Raw genomic sequence first — 21,887 nt, forward strand, 5'->3', positions numbered from 1 at the left:
ACCGTTCAAATATCATCTGAACCGAAGATTACCATTGGTTTAAGAGGTAAAACTGTTTTTATTGCAAAATCAATTGCAATTAAGATCAGGACGGCTTCTAGAAAATCAGGACACCGCTGGGAGCTTTGTTTCGGAAAGTAGCATCTTTTCTCGTGAACGTACCAAGAATAAACTGAGTTAGCTCTCGAATTCTCCTCAGCAAATTGTGCAACAGATTTTTCCGGAGAAGGGAATTCTCTTCATCAGCGGGTATGAATGCTCTCGCTCACTCTTATGTGTTGACAATCTCACTCTTCATTTCAGTGCGATTTATCTCTCCCCGCACCGATTGGGGGAGCAGACGAAAAAAAATTGCACTCTCTTTCACTGGACAAGTCGATCTGAGGAGTTTTGCCACCCATGCTAGACAGCTTTGTAAAAGGTTCCGAGATGTTTTAACTGTTGCATTCAAAATATCAGAAACTCCGTTTGATTCAAAATGTCATTAAAATATCGTCAAAATTACCATATTTTAAAGAACGAAGAAAAATTAATAAAATTTAATCTTCTGTATTTAATTTGTCTTATGACAGAACTACTTGAAGTATTCAAGAAAATTTCACCAATGATTAAAAACCTTAGTTTTCTTTTTTGTTGTAACAATATATCATTGTAAACAATTAACAATCTACATGGACCATGTGGCAAATCATTTCAATTATGAAGCAGCGCTTGTTTCAAACATTCATTTACTACATTTTACTCAATCACGTTCCCATGCACTCGAATCCGTTTGCTTGAAACTGCAATATGTATGTACCAAATCGAACATCTCGTGGTTTTGTCCCTGCAAGCAAACCGTCCGTCCCCTGGAAGTGCGAGAAAGAGAAAATAAAAGCGAAAGTGCCAACAACTGGCCGAGAGTTCCTCGAGGGGCATGTCGATGGTAGTTTTGTAGATCCCCAGCCATGGTGAGATCCCAGCCAGCATTAACCGGATTCCTGTCCCGAACAAGCGACCCCGACGTACTTAAAGCGTGTTGGACCGGGCACGCAGAGCGTCGAGACGTGCTCCATACTTGACAACATCACGTCGAGCCCGTCTTTCCTCTGGGTCTTCTCGGCCCCTCCCCGTTTCGTGGTCCTGTTTTAAGCGCTACGCAATAACAGCAACATGGCAAATTTTCATGCGCAATGTTTCGACGATGCCTCATGTCTCGGCAGATCGCTGACAATCCGACAACTTTGTCTCCATGTGATGATGCTGTAATTTAAATCGTTTCCATAAGCAATGATTAAATCAAGGTTTTCCACCATACTATTCGCTACCGGTTCGAGAAAATGCAAGTCTCCATATCGTTGCCGTGGTTCGGTGGGCGGCAAAGCTTTCATTCCATTAGAAATGACCGCAAATGGCATAAAAACCAGCAACGGGAAGGATTTTATTTAAAAGTTTCAGATGATGGTGCCACTCGTTTGGCCGTTGAATAACAGTCAACAGAGCGCCTCTTCTTCGGACGAAAGCACGATGATGATAACAGGCAGTGCGATTACGCGAGGGTTGCGAATTTGAGCAATTTGGCAGGGTTCGCCACAGCAAGAGACAGCGATGCGTTGTCGCTGCATGCGCTTGACGTAACAGTCTGCCGGCTAACTGGCCAGCCAGTCGACTCGGCCAAACTGCAGGTCAGACTTCGTTCGCGGAACTGAAAGATAAAAGCAGATCGATCAGTAATGCTTTAGCGATTACTAATTGAATCGCGGCATCTTTTTGGAATGCCCATGGGAAAGTATACGGCAACACTCTTGTACATGAGAAGATGACGACTTTCGCGTATCATACGGCTTCCTTGTAAACTATCGCGTTGGTGATTTTGGATAGTCTTTAGTTTTGCGTGGATATGATTTGCGAGTATGATTTTTTGTGCAAAGGATAGGCATAAACCTAGATTTACCAGAAGCAATATTTCCAAAAAAATATTTCTTCACATAAAACCCACAAAGCCAGAGGGATTGCTTATGAAAATCCCAGAAAAAAGAAGAGGGGTTGCTTTTGCTGAGTTTTGATTGATAGTTTGATATTGTGTTATTTCTCATACATAGTTTTTTTCCTTTAAGTTGTAGTTAATATTGTGCCAGAAACTATGAGTTTCAAAAAGCTAAGAATCTGAAATTTATTAATAGAAGGAATTATTCACTCATTTATCGATTTTGCGCACAGTCTTGGTTCTTAGGTAAGCGAGAAACCTGTATGAGTGAGGGAAATCTGAAACTTTTATAAGTGAGAAAATAAAACATCTTCATGTGAAAGATTTTTTACAGGAAATTAAAGGAATTAACATTCCCGATCTGGAATCTTATCTTGTATTTAAAAATAGAGGCATTTTTTTCGTAACACCATCACGTTTGAACGGAAAGCCGGAATGAAGTGGAATTTGGTATCCGAGGGTTAATCGGGTCAGAGATGGTTTGTTTGATAGTTTTAAGATTCTTCCTATTTATGGAAGGGGGGCACCCATATAAAATCTTCTCCATTTCTTGTATATAAAAATGGAGGCATATTCTTTGTAGCACCATCACGTTTAAACGGACGGTCGAAATGAAGTGAAATTTGGAATCCGAGGATTTTCGGGTTAGGGATTATAGTTTCCAGAATCTCACTTTTTTCTAAATGGGGAGTTTCCATACAAAATCAACTCAAAATGGGACACATCTCAAACAATTTTCATACAAATTGATTCACGAGCACGAAGAAGTCAATGATGTGTAGAAGATGTTTAAAACTTATTACTAAGAGCAAAACGAAGTTGAACGGATCAGCTAGTTTCTAGACGTTGTGGAACGAACGGAAACTGTAAAATAATCTAGATGTAATACTAAAGCAGACTAAATGCATTAGAGTAACAATGGGTGTATTGGAAAAATGTCATGGTCAAATTTATTTTTTAGATTTACCCAAAAAACTGGCCTGTGCAAAATTTCAGCTCAATCGGACTTGATTCAGGGATGCTTAGGGCGCTCAAAGTTTCTGCTTTTTTTTTTGACTCTCGAGAATCACAAAAAGGGGGACCAAAGCAAATTGTTAAATTCCAAAATTTTATTTTGAGATTGAATGATGTCAAAAATTGACTTAAGGTTAAAGCAATGAAAAAATCAATTATCTATAGCTGATTTTACCCGGCCATGCTCGAGTTCCCGTAAAACATCAATAAAAATGAGTCCGTTTGACTTATCGAAATTTTTGAAGCTTTGTGTTCATTATTATAACAAATTTGACTATGTTTTGCCAGGTAACCTTTGTAAGTTATGTTAGTATTTTCAAAGTTTTGATTGAGATTTTTTACGAAGTTTATCGTTTGCATTCCGTTTCGTATGCATCTGTTCTCCATGGCGAGCGGAGTGCAACAACGTCTTGGTGGTGTTCGGGACCCAAAACAGCAACATCACGACGGTCCTCCTACGAGAAAGTTTGGTTAACTGCGGGCCTTGCGAGCCCGTGACTACAAAAAAAAAAAACACAAACAACGAACAACTAACAATAAATTTCGGATGGAAATCGGAAAAGGCCCACGCGACAAAAAAGGACTAGCGATTGGGAAAATAAAACTGCCGATCTATAAATTTCGTGGGCAGTACCCACATGCTCTCCAACGAATTGAAGAGCCGCAAAACCGACATCGTAGCGCTGCAAGAGGTATGCTGAAAGGGCTACACGGTACTGCGGCAACACACACGACCGTACGTAGTACCTTTTTCCAGCACTGCCTCCCACACAAGTACACCTAGAGATCACCGTACCAAACGCAATTACAAATCGACCACGTGTTGATAGACAGCCGGCACTTCTCGGACATCATCGACGTCAGATCCTGTCGAGGCGCCAACATCGATTCAGACCATTATCTGGTGGTGAAGATGCCCCCAAAACTCACCGTAGTGAACAACATACGAAACTGATGCCCGCCTCGGTTAAATATCCCACGACTGAAGCAACCTGAGGTAGCGGCAGACTACGCGCAGTTGCTCGAGGCAGCGCTGCCGGCTTTCGTGGACTGTTGGGATATCATTAAGACAGTCATCATCAACAGTGCTGTGTAGAACGTCATCAGTCATGTGGAACGAACTCGACGGAACGACTGGTTCGTGGAGGAGTGTAGGAGGGTGATGGACGAAGAGAGCGCCGCGCGGGCGGCAGTAGTGCAAAGAGGCGTGGAAAATCACCGACAGCGAAAGAGGCAGCGAGTCCGAATTTTCAGGAGCTGGAGCAGCTGCATCGTTCCCAAGAAGGAGGCATCCTGACGGGCAATCGTGAGGTGATCAAAAGGTGACAACAGCGCTTCAATGAACACCTGAACGGCGCATATGCAGGAGATCAAGACGGTGGGGGACGGTATTTCGCCGGCGTAGCCAACGACGTAGAGGAGTCACTCCCAACGATAAGTGAAGTTAAGGAAGCCATTCGCCAGCTGAATATTTAGCAACAAGTCGGCTGGGAATGATGGCATCGCAGCTGAACTCATCAAAATGGGCCCGGAAAAATTGGCCGATTTCCTACACCGGTTGATGGTCCGGATCTGGGACACAGAACAGCTACCGGAGAAGTGGAAGGAGGGGATAATATGCCCCATCTAGAAGAATCTAGAAGAAGGGCGACAGATTGGACTGTGAGAACTACCGAGCGATCACTGTCCTAAATGCCGCCTACAAAGTGCTGTCCCGAATCCTACTCCACCGCCTAACGTCACATGCAAACAGGTTCGTGAGAAGTCATCAGGCCGGCTTCATGGAGGGACGGTCAACGACGGACCAGATCTTCATATTACGGCATCCTCAAAAAATGCCGTGATCACCAAGTCACTACGCACAATCTATTCAAATCATGGACGAGAACAGCTTTTCCGGGAATCGGCGACGAAGGATGGAATGCTGTGCTGTGTGCGGATTTCGGGTGAATTGTCGAGTTCATTAGAATCGCACAGGGGGCTTCGACAAGGCGATGGTCTGCTTTGCCGAGGACTTTGATATAGTCGGCAGATCATCAGCGGCGATGGAGGAGATCTATCGCAAACAGAAACGCGAAGCAGAAAGGATTGGGTTGATGATTAATACGTCCAAGACGAAGTACATGCTGGCCTGCGGATCCGAGACCAACCGAACCCGCTTGTCCAGTAATAACAAGGTCACGATCGACGGCGACGAGCTGGAGATAGTCGATGACTTTGTCTATCTCGGCTCACTGGTGATCGCAGACAATGACACCAGCCGTGAGATCCGGCGGCGAATTATCAGCGGAAGTCGTGCCTACTATGGACTCCACAAGCAACTGCGGTCGAGATTACTTAGCCCTCGCACAGAAGAACGGAGTGTGGAGGCGAAGGATGAACCACGAGCTTGCGCGATTCTACGGAGAACCCAGTATATAGGAGGTGGTGGAGGCTGGCCTGACACGCTGGGTAGACATGTTGCGAGAATGCCGGAAACAGTTGTTCGCTACGAATCCGGTAGGAATAAGACGAGCAAGGGCGCAACTAGCGAGGTGGTTAGACCAAGTGGAGCGTGATCTGGCGAATGTGGGATGTCCGAGAAATTACGATACGTCTCTGTGGCCGAGTGGTTAGCGTGGTACGGCGGTAGTCGCTGGTCCACTGATGGCATGGGTTCGATTCCCATCTCGGTACTGTGTGTTAAATGTTAATCGTAAGTTGTCCACGTCATTTATTCAGTCTGTAAAGCCTGAATCGGCTATGACGGTGTATGTCTTTAAATTGGATAACGGTTACTATGTACCTAGTGAGTTTTTGGAATTATGTTCGTCAAGTTTTGTCATGAGACGGAATACATCGTCCTTGAGTGGCATTCTTTGGAGAGTTAGGAAGTTTGTACCGCGTCATGCTCTTATGAAATTTTACTTTGCATTCATTCATTCCCAGTTTCACTACCTTATCGCAGTGTGCGGGAGGGCATCTTTGTCTCTTCTTGCCCGGTTGCAGACGAGGCACTCAGATTTGTAGATCTCGGCATTCACTGTGCTCTTTGTCACATAAGGCTCACTCATCAGTCCGCAAGAGCAGATGGCGAACTTATTTTTTTTTTCTTTTTAAAGTTGTCGTCCATTTGCGAACTTGCTATTGCCGGTGAAAAACTCCAACCCCGCAATTTGCTCAAAATCGGCTTTTATATACGTTTCGTCGTCCATCGCTCAGCAGCCATAGATTATCAGCATCTTCTCGTAGAGCTTCCGTGTTCGATTTTTAGCCGTCGATTGTTGCCTCTCTTCGCTGTTCAGTTCTGTACCTTGTTTGTATGTAGTCCAGCTCTTTTCTTCGCATTCTGGACGTAGCTCTGCGACATGCCGATCTTTTTAGCCAAATCGCGACTTGCGACGTTGGGATTTGCTTTAATCATCCGCTTCACCATTCCTTCCGTCTTTTTGTTCTTCGGTCCCGGTTATCTTCCAGCTCTTTTGCCGTGGCCCAACGTCAACCGCTCCTGGAACCGCTTCTACTCTTTGAAAAAGGGTGGATGGTGAATGTTCAATATTTTTCCCATCCGTCGGTGCGACAGGTCAGGAAATTCAAGGTGTTTGGTAAGAGTTTGTTCTCTCGTTCTTCACCTCGATTTCGTTGAAAAACACGACTTCGAGTTTGATAAAAAAGTTATTCCCTATGGTGTGTCGCAAGCATTTCGTGGTCGCCCTTTACATATATACATCGTAAAGAGAATCGGACCCTTGAGTACCCCTGATTTGATTGGTGAGAAAGTAGAGTACTGTTGATTTTTGAACACTGACTGAAATCGATTAGATAAATATGATCTGATTAAATTGATTGCGGAAGTTGAAAAGCCGAAATTATTGGAAAATTTTTTAAGCCGAAACTTTATGGCTTATGCAATCGAAAGCTTTGAAAAAGTCTAATAAAAACAGGATAACCGATTGGAATTTATCAAGTTCAACACTTATGACAACAAACACACTTATCATTGCAGTTTTTGTGCTATGGTTTTGATTGAAAATCACTTATTAGTTTGCTGTCCATCAAGTAACTGCTGATTTGCTTCTTTAAAAAAATTTCGAACACCTTCGATAGCCCGCTTAGAATGCTAATTGGTTTCAAGTTTTCAAAAGTATTGTGAGTTGACTTTTTTCTAATGGGAAGAATTTTTGATGTTTTCCAACTTTATGAATATTTGTTCGATGTAATTATTTTGTTGAACAAGTAAGTTAGTGGTTGAATTATGCGAGTGATAGTTTTTTTTAATAAACTTTAGCAGCAGCAGCATTTGAATCAATTTTGGACAAACTTACAATGGCTTCGATTTCTTGAATCGGATTTATAGGTTGTTAACTCGTCCAGTCAATTGTTATATTGCGATTAAATGATTTCAAAAAAGTATCATTTATGTCCTCAGCTGTAAAATTATTCAAAGGTAAGGCTATGATCATTTAGTATCCGGGCACTTTATATCAGTGATAGCTACGTTAATAGAGTACGGATATGCAAAACTTTAGAAGCGTTGTGTTGGTTATGAAAAGGACTATTTTGCCTATTTTTTATAGATTTTTAAGTTAACGTGTGTTTGAGATATTTACGATGCAAAAAGACATAGTGAAAAAAATTTTGCACAAATTTGCTCCTTTTACGCATTTTGCGCCTCGAAAATTCTTGATTGTTGACTTGAAAGTTCATGAACTGTTGATTTTTTCTGATTTTTTTTTAAGAACCAAATGGTAAGGAAGTATAAGGGGCCACTCTGGGATCCACACGAAGTTCAAACCAACCATTCCCGCTTAATAAAAAGCATAGTAGGACCACTAGAAAGATTAGTAGGAATTCTACTTGCCGCCTACTAGCCATCCCATTGTTTTCTAGTGGAAAATGGCCCAACCAAATGAATTTTAATGACTAGAAATGAATTTTCAGAATGACAGCTCGGTTGACATCTGTGCTTTTGTGTGAGTGCATGGCATTGAAAAATGTGCATGTATGTGTAATGCAATAGGGTGGTCCGTTTTCAAAAGGCATTTATGTTAATCTATATATATAAAAAGCAATTTCTGTATGTTTGTTTGTTTGTTTGTTTGTTTGTTTGTTTGTCCTCTATAGACTCAGCCGTCTTAAGAGCTGGAGATCTGAAATTTGGCATGGATGTTCATTAGGACCAGGAAAGATGAAAAATGTTTTCAGATTTTCGGATGACCCCTTCTGAAGGGGGTCGTCCATACAAGACAAATATTGTTTTGGCGATATTGACGTTATTTTTCGTCGGATTGAGTTGAAAATTTGCACATGAGTGTTTTGAAATACGAGAAATCGATTTCAAGTGTCAAATTTTGTGTAAGGGGTCAGCGAAAGGGGTCGTCCATATAAACTATTTAATATTTTTGCGATATTAGCGTCATTATACATCGGATTTTGATGAAAATTTGCATTTGACTGTTTTTAAGAACGAGCAATCGATTTCCGATATCAAATTTAGGGACAGGAGTCGGCAAAAGGGGTCGTCCATATCAACAATTTAATATATTTGCGATATTGGCGTTATTATTCATCAGATTTTGATGAAAGTTTGCACATGAATGTTTTGAAGAACGAGTAATCGATTCCGGGTGTAAAATTTAGGAACAGGGGTAGGCCAAAGGGGTTGTCCATATCAACTGTTAAATGTTTTTTGCGATATTGGCGTTATTATACATTGGACTGAGATGAAAATTGATTCATGGTAGTTTTGAGTGACAAGCAATCAATTTCAGTTATCAAATGCAGTGTAAGGGGCCGCTAAAAGGGGTCGTCCATATAACTTTTCAAATTTTTAGTAATATTGACGTTATTATACATCGGATTTGTATGAAAATTTGAACATAGGAGTTATTAGAGACGAACAATGGATTCCACTTATCCAAATTTGAGTTAGAGGTTTGTTCAAAGGGGTCGTCCATTTAAACTTCATTTTTTTTATAATATTAACGTTAATATACATCGGATTCAGATGAAAATTTATACACGAGAGTTTTGAGGGACTGCAATCTATTTCAGGTGTCAAATTTTATCCCAGGGGTCGACGAAAGGGGTCATTAATATTAATTAATTTTCTACTTTTTTATGATATTTACGATATTATGTAATGGAGTGGGTAGAAAATTTGCACATGGGAGTTTTGAGGGAAGGACAATTGATTTCAGACATCAGAGATTGAAAAGAGGTCACTGAAAGGAATTTAATTATTTGGCAATAATTGCGTTGTTATGCAACGATAATGTCACAATTTATACACGAGGGTTGAGACGGTCCATTAATTTCTGATTTCAATATTTGTATCGAACGACACGAAAGGGGGTCCACAATATGAACTGTTGAGTTTGTTTTTGCAATAACTGATAAATTTGTTTTTGTAATAATTTAGTGAGTTTTTATCACACCGAGTCCAAAATTCATACACGGGGGTTTTCCTGTTTTCAAATTTAGTTACACACGACATAAAAAGTGATGGTCCAACATTTTTGCAATTGTTGCTTAACAATAAATTTGGAAATGCTTCTGGAAAATGCTTGGCAATTGACTTTCATACAAACTGCTAATGACATATTCCAAGTTGAATGCGAAACGGAGTTCGTATGGGATTAGCTAGTTTTTCAATAAAAATAGTTTTGGTTTTATTAGTTTTCATTTAAATTTTATTAAAGAAAATTTCTTTGGTTTACAATCACTATCGTTACATATGCTATTCAATCTTAATTTTCATTTTTAGCACTAAAACACAAATTGAACACACATTTAATTGCACTATTATGATGGTCTACTTGGTGAGGCCCCACTTTGTGACTAGTTTCTTGCCGACGGTGAGCTACGATGGCCTGGGGTTGGAAACGATCGCTGCAGCGCGTATGAAGAATTAGCAAAGACGATGGGGCGCACCGAAACACCTTAACTTGTTGATGCGGAAGCTGAATCGATCCAGGGCAAGTACAGGTGAAACCTTTCCGGAGTGCTTGACACGATACTGAAATTTTGAGAAAAGAAACGAATTAAGCACAAAATTTGCAATTAAACAATAACATTTACCTGTTCGATCCGTGTCACGAGAAAAAATCAGGCCAGAACAGTAGTGGACGACTTGTCAAGTAGCATGCAAACGGCAAAATGGCCGAAGGCAGCTAAGTTTTTGCAGTCAACAAGATGGACATAGGGAGTTCATCTTGTCTTGTATAACACAGGCATGAACTACCCATTTTTGTGCTAGTATGTGGGACGCGCCGATTTGGCGCCCATTCATTTTTCACAGTAATCCATTTGAGCTTAAATTTGACAGTTGTTACGCTGTGAATAATTAGTTCTACAGTTTATGGCAGAATCCGGGTTGGAGTGCAACCCTTGATCTTAAATATGGTGAAAAATCTATGGTTATTGGGGATAACTGAATGCAGACTGCTTAATAATGCAATAAATCCATTTCCAGCAGGCAAAAGGTGTTGGCTGACTAGTAGAAACCAAGTGAATAACTAATCATGTTCAGTTCCAAAGATCGCAATCTGTGCATCCGATTTTTACGCAATATGACAGATGTGTTCTGATGGACAAAAAAATTATGTTAAAACCGGATTTAGAAGATCCAATTCTTCGAGATGCCTACTCATGAAAAAGTTCCAAGCAGATTGCAATTGCTTTTTCCAGGTGAGTTTGTGTAAAATATCATGATTTTGCAAAGGTTTTGCTTCTGTGGTAGAAAAAATAAATCAATATATGACTGAAAAAAGTGTGCAAAGATAAAAAAGAGATTTTATGAAAAAGTTAGAGTATTTCTTGAAATTGTTGATAAATATATTTTTTTTTAATATTTTCACTTTAAATGTCATATTATCACCTTTATTTCCTTCATAAAAAGTTTTTCGATCAAATGAATAGTTTTTAAAATACACACGTTTGTAACTGTCTGGATTCTAAATGATCATAGCCTTATTTACTACTTTGCTACCTACTTTGCTAACTTTAGATGTTCTTAAACGCTGCCACAGAATTTTGGACGGTAGTTATGGATCAAGGAATCTTTTGAAATATATTTTCTTTGCAGCTTGTATAATTTTGTTTACTCTATTGCGAATCAATTTGCAAAGTGTAAAGTGCTCATTTCTGCGAGATGATTTCTATTGATTGAAAGCTAAATTCCTGTCGACCATAGCTTTGGCTATAGTGGCATCGAACCAAGAGCTAGGACCTCTTACGGATGTTCATTTTCTTAACCTTCTGGCCGCGGATCAAATTTTGTTGACTATTATAACCTTTGAATTTATGATAATATTTTTTTCTTTCAATGTACAAAAAGAGCCACATGCGGATTCATGATGCGAAATTTTCGTAAAGAAGTTCATTTTCTGCTGTTCGTTAGCTTCAAATTAAGGCTATTTTGGTGAAATTTCGACCACCTTGCATTAACAGATTAAATTTTTTTACTGTGACTGGAACAGCTTTGGTGGATGATTTATTAAAAAGTATGTAAGTATATAACTTCTAACTTCAGCTCACTTATGCTCAAAGTGAACCTTTTTTTGAGCATCTTATAACTGATTCATAGCTTTTCCCCCTATGCATGTTTAAAAAAATCTTCGACTTCAAATAACGTTAAAATAAATGATTGTAACTTGATATTGTCTGTAAATAATATTTGTGTCGCTTTACAAGCTTTCTATAAAAAAAAACTATAAATACAGTTACCATCGGTTGTGAAACAAGAGAGTTTTAGCGGAAAAAATGTTTTAGGGTAAAGGCCCCTAAGACAACGGCTTAAGGAAGCTTTTTTCATTATTTCAATAGAATTGCCTTCCATGTTGGGCTGATGTTTAGAAGTTGAACTATATTTCCAATTCTGTTTTATGAAACTATGTAGGAAATAGATCAATCCATAACGTACTTTTGAGTCAATTTATGATTTATTTTCCTCATTCAAGTTCCTTCATTGTCGTACCAGGTTCCTAATTCCGTCGTACAAGGAGACCGAAATTGTCTCAATTTATTCCACCCTCTCCAGAAACACATTTAAAATTTTGCGGCTGCGGTTCATGCAATTTGCATTAGCTTACATCGATAGGATCAACCGCGCAGGATAACAGCAGAAGTTCTTTCAAATAACCAGTCGCAATAAGCCATGAAACTAGGATAGCTTTATTGTAAACAGGTCTACCATTGCTTGGCTAATGCATCTGCAAGCAGCAAAATATTATACCTTCTATTGAATTCTACCGAAATTGTCTCAAACTTTTCCTCCCTCATGAGGGATAGATTTGAAATTTTGCGGTTGCGGTTCATGCAAATGCTATTATTTACTTCGCTCGGATCCAACGCGCAGGATAACTGCAAAGTTCGAATGAGATCTAAATCGCAATAAAATAGTCTTGCCAAGAAATCTCAAGGTAGCGTTATTGTAGCTAGGTGACATTGCTTGGCTAAGGCAATTGCAGGCAGCACAATATTAGACCTTACAAATTGAATCCACCCTGCAAATGTATTTTCTACCAACACACTCTCCAACGGACAGGGCTGCCATGATCCAGGATTTGTATGTAAAATAAGATTTCATAACATTCATACAGACACTTAACACAAATTACAATGCACAAATTTACATAGAAACTACCCATATTTAAAGAACATCAACATTTTTAATAGAACTATATGTTTTTCTACTTAATGAGACTGAATAGTAAGACATTTGAGGAGAGGCAGAATCACATTTGCGTTTTGTCAACATTTGTATTCTTATACATGTGGGAACCCTGGCAAAGGATATCGAAACAAAGCAACACCACGTTGATCCGTGTAATGCGCATTAGACTGGTTCAGCTCATCTATTCGAGTTTTTTTTACGAGCGATAAAAGTTTTTGCAAAAATGTTTGTGATTCAACTAAAATTAAACTTTTCGACTTTTTCATTCAAACTGTAATATGTCAAAAATGACAAAATATCTTTTGTTGAAAATTCACTGAGAATTTATAAAAAATGAAGCAAACATGAGTCAAGTTTTAAAACCTACTTGGTAGGAATCAGCATTTAAAATGGGTTCAATTTGTAGAATTTTGACGACTTTATGTACAAAAAATCATATCTACCGATTTTTTTATCCAAACTTGTATTGAGATCCAAATCAGAGACTCATGAACTCTTATTTCAAAGTATAAATTATTCATTCATCTAAATTCCCTTGTCTTTTTTACCTTCAACGGAAGTTTTTTGCATCGTTTTTTCATGCATCGCAAAAATTCAATAGAAATCGAGGTTTTCGGACCAGGAATTGAATTTTTTTCCTCGAGTAGTTATTGATTCCCTTTTAGAGCAGGGGTGAGCAACCCGCGGCCCGCGGGCCGCTTGCGGCCCTCAAGGCATGTTTGTGCGGCCCGCGAAGCTTATCTCAAATTAAATTTATTTTACGATTTTTTTCTACGATAGATTGTTAACTATCATAACAAAGCAGTCCCTACTAAACCAAAAAAAAGTTATATAAATAACTTTATATTCACTTCACTTGTTTGCAGTTGCTTTTGTCCCATAATCATCCAGGTTGTTGAGGATATAGGTTTTTAATTGAGTTCTTTTTATTTATTGGAAAAACGAAATATTGGAGTTATTTAAGTCTTTATTTTTCGTTTCAAGCAAAGTTAAAGTCGTATGATGAAGTAAGTTGATTAATGACAGAAATAAACAATGTTGTATTATAAAAAACTGGGCTAATGATTACAGATTTCTTATTTATCGACAGAACTCAGCGAGTCTCTGATTTCTCGACAAAAAACAATATTTGAAATTCTGTGATTCAAACCAAAAAGTTTGTAACGATTACTCACTTAAATATTGCCAAGACATTCATGTATCATGTATCAGAGACACAACGCTTTCAATAAATTGAATTCTACAATTTATATAAATTATAGAAAATAAGATTACAACTTCTTCTGACATCATTGAAGAAAGCTATTGAATATTGGATATTGATAATTTTAATTCATCCAACAATTTTGTTGAAGACTGCGAAATGATATAGCTAACGGTTTTAAAAATATCAATGAGTCAATTTAGTTTAATTTTTCTTTAAAACTTCGTCAAAGTTCCCGTTTTTTGCAGATTTGGAAAAAAAAACTCCCATAACTTTTTTTTTCTCAAAATTCAAAATTACTAGCGGTCTTTGGGAAAGTAATCAAACTGAATAACTAATTTTTCAACCTATTTTTAAAAGATATTTCGAAAACTAGAGCTGACAAAAAAAATTGAATTATTCAGCGCCCCTGAATAAGTAAAAATCAGTTCTGAGATTCCTGGTATCTCGGAAAAATGTGAATTTTCAAAAATGTCACTGGCAAATCATGTCAAAGATTGAATAAATTGAGTCATTTAACTTTAAAATTAGCAATCCACATTACCAAAGTCATAAGATTTTCATGATACAGCTCTAGAAAGCCTATCCCAGAGGTATCTAAATTAATTCAATAGAATTTATAAAATCAGTAAAAATTTTCTAGAATCAAAAATGTAAACTGTAGCATGGACAAATCTTATTAAAAATCCGTGAAAATAATTTTTTTTTTGATTTTGAAACCTTGTCCAACATCTCAATGCAATGATTTCATACGGAACTTCCAATTGAAAAAATCGCCGTTTATAGATAAAAAAAATTAAGGCTTCACGACAAAACTTTAATAAATTGTGAAAACTTTTCGAAAATGCACAGAAAAAATCGCTATGGTTAAGCTCTATGAAACTTTTAAAGGTAAGTAATGATGGAAAATACCATCGCAATGATTCAAAAGAAAGGATTTTTCTCAGGAAATGGTTCAAATCTTTTTACGAGCCATAGAAAGACTTTTACAATTTTTTAGTTTTTTTTATAAATAAAAAGGAAACAAAAGATGTTTCCTCTATGATGTGCAAGAGATATTTGTTAGCGACAATATCCGCGCACTGTAAACTACGAATTTACAGGGAAATTTATGGTTCCCGTAACTGTAAGTCTCAGAAAACTTAAACTTAATTTGGGACTTAGCTTAGTGAAATTCCGGTACGACGTAGTAAAAAACGCGTGGTTTTAGAGTGACAATTATAATTCAAGAGTTCTTGTACAAAATTTGTGTGTTATATTTATACCTTCTTGGTTTGTATGTATTTGTGTTTTTGTGTAGAGTTACAAGAGAAAAGTGTATTGTATTTTATAAGAGAAAATAATCTTGTGATGTAGAACAAATTCTGATGATCTCCGGAACAAAATTTGTTGCGGAGACATACCGGGCCCCGTTGAAACCGTCCGTTTCAACCTTCTTGATCAGCAGCACCTCCTTTGTCTCCAGCTTCGTCAGCATCGATGTCGTCACCGTCAGCAGTATCGACCGGCAGCACGCAGACTTCGGTAACAACTCGGCGGAACACACCACGCGCAGTTCGGACCAGCACTACGCGCACCAGCCCATCTTCGCCTTTGATCGTTTCGTCTACTCGGCCGAGGTTCCATTGGTACGTGGGTAGATTGTCGTGTCGCAGAAGGACGAGATTTCCCACGTCGACATTTTTGACCGCCTGCCGCCATTTGGAGCTACGACCTTCAGCAGTCGGCTGAGTTCGGCAAATCGTGAGAGCAACGAGTCATCTATTGCAGTAGCCAACATTGCGACAGTATAACGTTGACGCTTTTCAATGTTCATCTCGTCTCGTTCCACAGACTGGAGATTGGCGGTTGGAAGAACGGGTGGCCAGAACTCCGGAGCGGCCACGAGAAAGTCTGGTCCATACCACCAAAGATCGTTGTCGAGAATCTGGGAGGGCCATGCCCCTCTAGAAAGGATATCAGCTGGGTTGATATCGGTGCGAATGTGTCTCCACTGGGAGTTTTTTGTTGACCTCTGTATTTCGGCAATTCTATTCGAGACGAAGGGTTTCCAATCTGGGGGTGGAGAACGAATCCAGTGTAGCACGACAGTTGAGTCGGACCAAAACACCGTTGGTCCATCGAATTCTGTTGTTGTCCGTAGTTTCTCCATCATCTGGCTGGCTAGAACTGCCGCACACAGCTCAAGTCTCGGAATGGTCAGATTACGAAAAGGTGCGACGCGAGACTGAGCGATCAACAGCTGGCTATGAGTGCGATCATCTGATCCCTTGCTTACCACATACACACAGCATCCATAGGCATGTTTCGACGCATCACAGAAACAATGCAATGTGTACTTATTATCGACGTTAGCCAAAACACGACGGGGGATGGAGAGATGTTGGAGATCTTGTATACCATCACGAAATTCATTCCACCAGGAGCGATCGTCTTCGGAAAGTGGAGCATCCCACTCGACACTTGCAGCCCATAGCCGTTGTACGAACACTTTACAACTGACTACTACAGGCCCGACGAGACCCATGGGGTCATACAATTGCGACATTTCGGATACTACCACCCGTTTCGTAAGTGGGTTGGCGGTACACAACGATGGAATTTTAAAGCTGAATGTATCTGTTTGGGGGTTCCACAAAAGGCCAAGAGTTTTTGTTGTTGTTGAGGACGGACCGATCTCGGTCTGCGACGAATGATTCCAAAGTTCTTCGGGGACATTTTCGAGAACCTTTGGATGATTGGAACACCACTTGCGCAAAGTAAAACCAGCAATTTTCAGCATTTCTACAAGTTGACGACAGGCTTCGGTTGCTTCGGCTAAATCATCATATCCGGCTAATGTATCATCCACGTACGTTCGATGCTTTACAATTGAGGAGGCGAGAGGGTAATCATGATGATAATCGGTGGCAAGCTGGTTGAGAACGCGTGCAGCATGATACGGTGAACTGGCTAGACCGTATGTTACAGTCTTGAGTTGGTAGACTTGGAGGGGTAAGGAGGGATCTTTTCGCCAAATGATCTGTTGATATTTTCGGTCAGCTGGATGTACCCATACTTGGCGAAACATTTTTTCTATGTCTGCTGTGAAGACATACTTCGGCTTTCGAAAGTTGAGAACTGTAGATAGAAGAGCTGGTTGTACCGTCGGACCTGTGTGGAGAACGTCGTCCAGGGACAGCTGACCCGATGCCTTGCAGCTAGCATCGAACACGACTCGTGTTTTGGTGGTGGTATTATCAGGGCGTCGCACTGCATGGTGCGGAAGAAAGAACTGCGGGCCCGCGACGCGACGGCACACTTCCATATGGCCCAACATCACATACTCCTGCATAAACTTCTCGTAATCTTCTCGCAATTGCTGATCAGCTGACAGCCTCTTCTCCAATAGCAAAAAACGACGAACAGCTGTGCTGTATGAGTCACCCAACAATGGAACTAGTTCTTCGCGAAGAGGTAATCGAACCACATACCGGCCGTCGTTACTCCGCGAAAACGTTTTTTCGAAGTGCGTTTCTACCTCCTTTTCATCCGCGGTTAACGCTTTTCCGACGTCGAAATTGTCCACTTGCCAAAAGCGTTCGAGTTGTTCGTTTAAGTCCGGTGGCTGCATTATGGCGGTGTTGCATATTGATGTGTTTACGGATTGGAAAATCGATTTTCCGGACACTACATACCCCAGAACTGTGCGTTGTAACGATGGCAGTCCTTCGCCAAGGAGGATTTGGTGCGATTCGAGAAGCGAGAAAAATAGTTCAGCGCCAATTAACAGATCGATACCGTGGGTGATATTGAATTTCGGATCAGCGAGAGAAATGTTGCGAGGGATTTTCCAGTCAGAAATATTAACGTTTCGACTGGGCAAACAAACCGTTAGTTTGGGCAAAACGAGACAGTCGAGTGTAAATTCGGTTTGATTAAAACGAGAAGTAATTTTTGCATGCACCTTATAATGGACATTTACTGTTGCTTGTCCAATACCGCAGATGGGTAAGTTGATTTTGTTGCGCTTCAAATCCAAACGTTAGCATAACGATTCGGATATAAAATTTGATTGCGATCCACTATCGAGTAAAACACGTGCGAGGTGATAATTACCGTGGCGGTCCAATATTCGCACCAGAGCGGTAGATAGAAATATAGTGGCATTTTCCGGAGAAGCGACTTGTGTGAGTGATGTGGGCTGTTCTTGGGGGGAAGGTGATTCATTTTCGAATGACGACGAATATTGCTGCGACGCGAGAGGAGGGCATTCGACAACCTGCTCTCCCGACCGTGAGAGCAACCCAAACGACGATTCACCACTCGATCGGGTGTGGGTAACCGGCGACGACGAATTTGACGCACACGATCGCACCACCGGTGGTGCTCGCGATACCGAGAACGATTGTGCTGATGACGTGTTGGTAGTCACAGCAGTCGACACAGCTATGCAGGTTTGTGGAGTTTCACTTTCAGTTACTTCTTCAGAAGTTGTGCCATTAAAGTTTCGAGGAGGGAGATGAAGCAATGTATGATGTTTCTTGGTACAACTTCTACACACACTACTGCGACAGTCTTTCGCTAAGTGCCCACTTCTCAAGCAATTGATACAAAGACGATGGGTTTTTATAAAGTCTAGACGAGAGTTCGGAGTTTGCTTGAGAAAAGTGGGGCACTGCGAGAGTTGATGTGCCTGCTTACAACTTGGGCACTTCACGATATTTTCCAACACGACATGAGATGCAGAGGATTTTCCTCTAGTGTTCTTCATTTGCACACTTGTGTTCGTGTTGGTTAACACTTTGCACTTTTGGAGCATTCGAGACCTCTTATGGATGAACTCATACAACTGGGAGTAAGTGGGAGATTCCTGTTCTTGGCACTGTGTTTCCCACTCCATAAGGGACTTTTCATCGAGTAAGGTACTCAAATGCTCAACGAGGAATGAGTTCCAGTGTTCACTAGACTGCTCCAACTTATCGAGAATTCCCACGTGTCGGTTGAACTCATCAGCTAGCTCAGCCAACCCAACGGCAGATTCCCGTCTAATTGCGGGGATTTTCAAAATGGCTGACATATGACGCTTGATGAGAAAGTTTTTGTTCTCGTATCGATCACAAATAGCTTTCCACGCAATCGCGTAATTGTCGGCAGAGATCGCGATTGAGGATATGATACGAGAGGCTTCACCCTTCAAGGAACCACGCAAATAGTGCAATTTTTGCACAGGAGATATCAGATTGTTCATATGGATCACTGATTTGAAAAGATCTCTGAACTCGATCCATTCTTCGGGATTTCCGTGGAATTCAGGGAGTTTTAGTTCAGGAAGTTTCACAGAAAGAGTGGGGTTCACAGGGGGCACAACACTTTCGGGAATTCTTCGGCTAAGGACAGGTGATGCAGATCTCGGAATTTTACTATTTAGCGAGGCTTTCAGCTCATAGTACAGAGTCTGAAATGTATGTCGAGATTCTGCGAACACTTCTTCTTCACCTTCCATTAGCTCGATTTCTTCTTGGACGCTTTCGAAGCGATCCCATAGCTCATCTAAACGCTCGATTCGCACTGGAACTTGATTTGCTTGTTCCACCACGTAATTGGAGTCAAACTCCTGGATCAATTTAGCAGATCCCAGAATATTATTTCTTCTGCGAATCAGCGTTTCTAATGGCAGCGTATTCCTTTTCACGACTTTCTTCGAAGGAGCCATTGTGTGAGCCAATATCACTCTATTAACCACTTTTTTCGAAATTTCACTATTTCACAGTGGCAGCAACACTAAGCTGGATTCTTGCAATCCAAACGCGAATTTTGCAACGGTATCGAATAAAGAACTAGCACCGACGACAATTAGTAAGTTCGGGCTAGGATTATGAGGAACCGTAACTTCACTACACGTGGTTGCTCTTCCAGCACAATTTTTGGGAATTTCTTCCCGGGTTTCGGCAAAACGAGATTGTTAGCGACAATATCCGCGCACTGTAAACTACGAATTTACTGGGAAATTTATGGTTCCCGTAACTGTAAGTCTCAGAAAACTTAAACTTAATTTGGGACTTAGCTTAGTGAAATTCCGGTACGACGTAGTAAAAAACGCGTGGTTTTAGAGTGACAATTATAATTCAAGAGTTCTTGTACAAAATTTGTGTGTTATATTTATACCTTCTTGGTTTGTATGTATTTGTGTTTTTGTGTAGAGTTACAAGAGAAAAGTGTATTGTATTTTATAAGAGAAAATAATCTTGTGATGTAGAACAAATTCTGATGATCTCCGGAACAAAATTTGTTGCGGAGACATATTTCTTGTAGTCTAGTCAGCTTTTTCATCGGTTCTGCTATTTCGGGCTCGGGGATTGAGAACAACGGTTCCCCAATGATGAAATGTCCTGGCGTCATCACTTCAAGGTCGTCGGGGTGGTCTGTGAGGGGGATGAGAGGCCGAGAGTTGAGAGTTCCTTCTATCTGGCCTACAGCTGTCGAGAACTCATCGTAGGTGTACGATCGTCCTCCGAATATGCGACGGAAATGGTATTTGAATGACTTAACCCCCGCCTCCCACAGTCCACCAAAATGTGGGGATCTAGCCGGAATGAAGTGGAACGAGATTCCCGAATCAACACAATAGTTGTCCCATTGATTCGTGCGGAACTGCTGCAAGTACTGCTGACGAATTGCCTTCATTTCGGTGTTAGCGCCGACGAAGGTGGTTGCATTGTCGCAATGCAATTCGAGTAACCGACCGCGGCGACCCACGAACCGTTTGATCGCATTTATACACGCAGACGACGTTAGATTCGGGACGATCTCGAAATGAACTGCCTTAACCGAAAGGCAAGCGAATACCGCGACGTACATTTTTAGGCTTGCCCCCCTCCCGTACAACGGACGAACGTTAAATGGCCCGCAGTAGTCCAGACCACATCTGGAAAATACTCGAGCTGGAGTAAGTCGCACTGCCGGCAGAGGACCCATTTGTTGGTGTGCTAGTGTTGGTCGACAGCGAAAACAAGTCACGCAATTTCTGACTACCTTGCGGACTAGGATTCGGCCTTGCAAGGGCCAAAAGCGCTGCCTCATCGTTGCGAGTAGGAGAGATGGTCCTGAATGAGCAGTTTGCAGATGCAATGATCGTGCCAGCAGCAAACTTAGTTTTCCGTTGGCTGGGAGAATGTATGGATGTTTGGAATCGAACGATTTGTTCAAATTGCGCAATCGACCGTCCAAACGTAAAAATCCTTCGCTGTCGTAAAGAATATTCATGCCCTTAAGAGGCGATTTGGCATGAATTTCTAAGGGTGTATTTGATTGTTTACTCACTTGCACTTGATGGAGCTCTGCTTGGAAGCCACTAAGTCACTAAGCCAGATACATAAAAACATTTCAATTATTGTAAAATGATCAAAATTTGGTGATGAACCTATTCAATTTCGGCTGGTTTAATCACCTTTAATTAAAAAAAAAGGTTATACAAGAACATGGATTCGTTTTATTTATCCTTTTGCAGTTTTTTGTTGCCAAAAATTTGTCGTAATAATTTTTTTTATAAAACTCGGTTAACTATTATTACCTAAATTTTATTTTAATGCGGCCCGCCGAAAGAATTTCAAATTAAAAGTGGCCCGATGCTTCAAAAGGTTGCTCACCCCTGTTTTAGAGAATTTCTAAAAACTGGAAAAGTTTTAGTTTTAGTTATCAAGGATCTCTCAGTGACCATTCTGTAGAGCAAAGCGTTTGGTCGTATGTGAGATATTGCATTTTGAATGAAAGAAGTTCAAAAAGTCTAATTTTCATACAGTTGATGTATCTCATGTTTCAAATACTTGAGAAAGGTGTCATGAGTGTCATCAGATAATAAAACCAAAAATAATCAAATCTTAAAATATAAAATTTTGAAGAAACAATGTCATTGGAGTTAAACGTTAGAAATGTGTTAAATTGGAGATATTCTTGCGTGCACTCAAACGTCTATTTAATTAATGCACGGAACTATTAGTAAATAATTTGTAAAACACCAACCACTTAGCTAAAAAGCAATCAATTCTTTGTTCAAGCAATGCTGAATA

The 21,887-nt window shown here is 40.3% G+C and overlaps 1 protein-coding gene across 1 annotated transcript; it reads right to left on the reverse strand.

Annotated features, from left to right (window-relative positions):
- Nucleotides 1-15,266: 15,266 nt before the first annotated feature.
- LOC129737949 (uncharacterized) lies at nt 15,267-17,452 on the reverse strand. The gene is made up of 2 exons (XM_055729121.1): nt 15,626-17,452; nt 15,267-15,566 (listed from the first exon to the last, which is right to left on the reverse strand). The coding sequence occupies exons 1-2, from the start codon at nt 17,450-17,452 to the stop codon at nt 15,267-15,269; spliced, it is 2,127 nt and encodes a 708-aa protein (XP_055585096.1).
- Nucleotides 17,453-21,887: the final 4,435 nt, after the last annotated feature.

This window comes from Uranotaenia lowii, chromosome 1 (genome assembly GCF_029784155.1).
Source record: "Uranotaenia lowii strain MFRU-FL chromosome 1, ASM2978415v1, whole genome shotgun sequence".
NCBI classification, from domain to species: Eukaryota; Metazoa; Arthropoda; class Insecta; order Diptera; family Culicidae; genus Uranotaenia; species Uranotaenia lowii.

Coding starts and splice junctions, on each gene's coding strand:
- LOC129737949 (XM_055729121.1), bottom strand. CDS start 17,452: ATGCAGCCACCGGACTTAAACGAACAACTCGAACGCTTTTGGCAAGTG. Junction 15,567..15,625: donor AAAAGCGTCAACGTTATACT/GTCGCAATGTTG, acceptor TGCCGAACTCAG/CCGACTGCTGAAGGTCGTAG.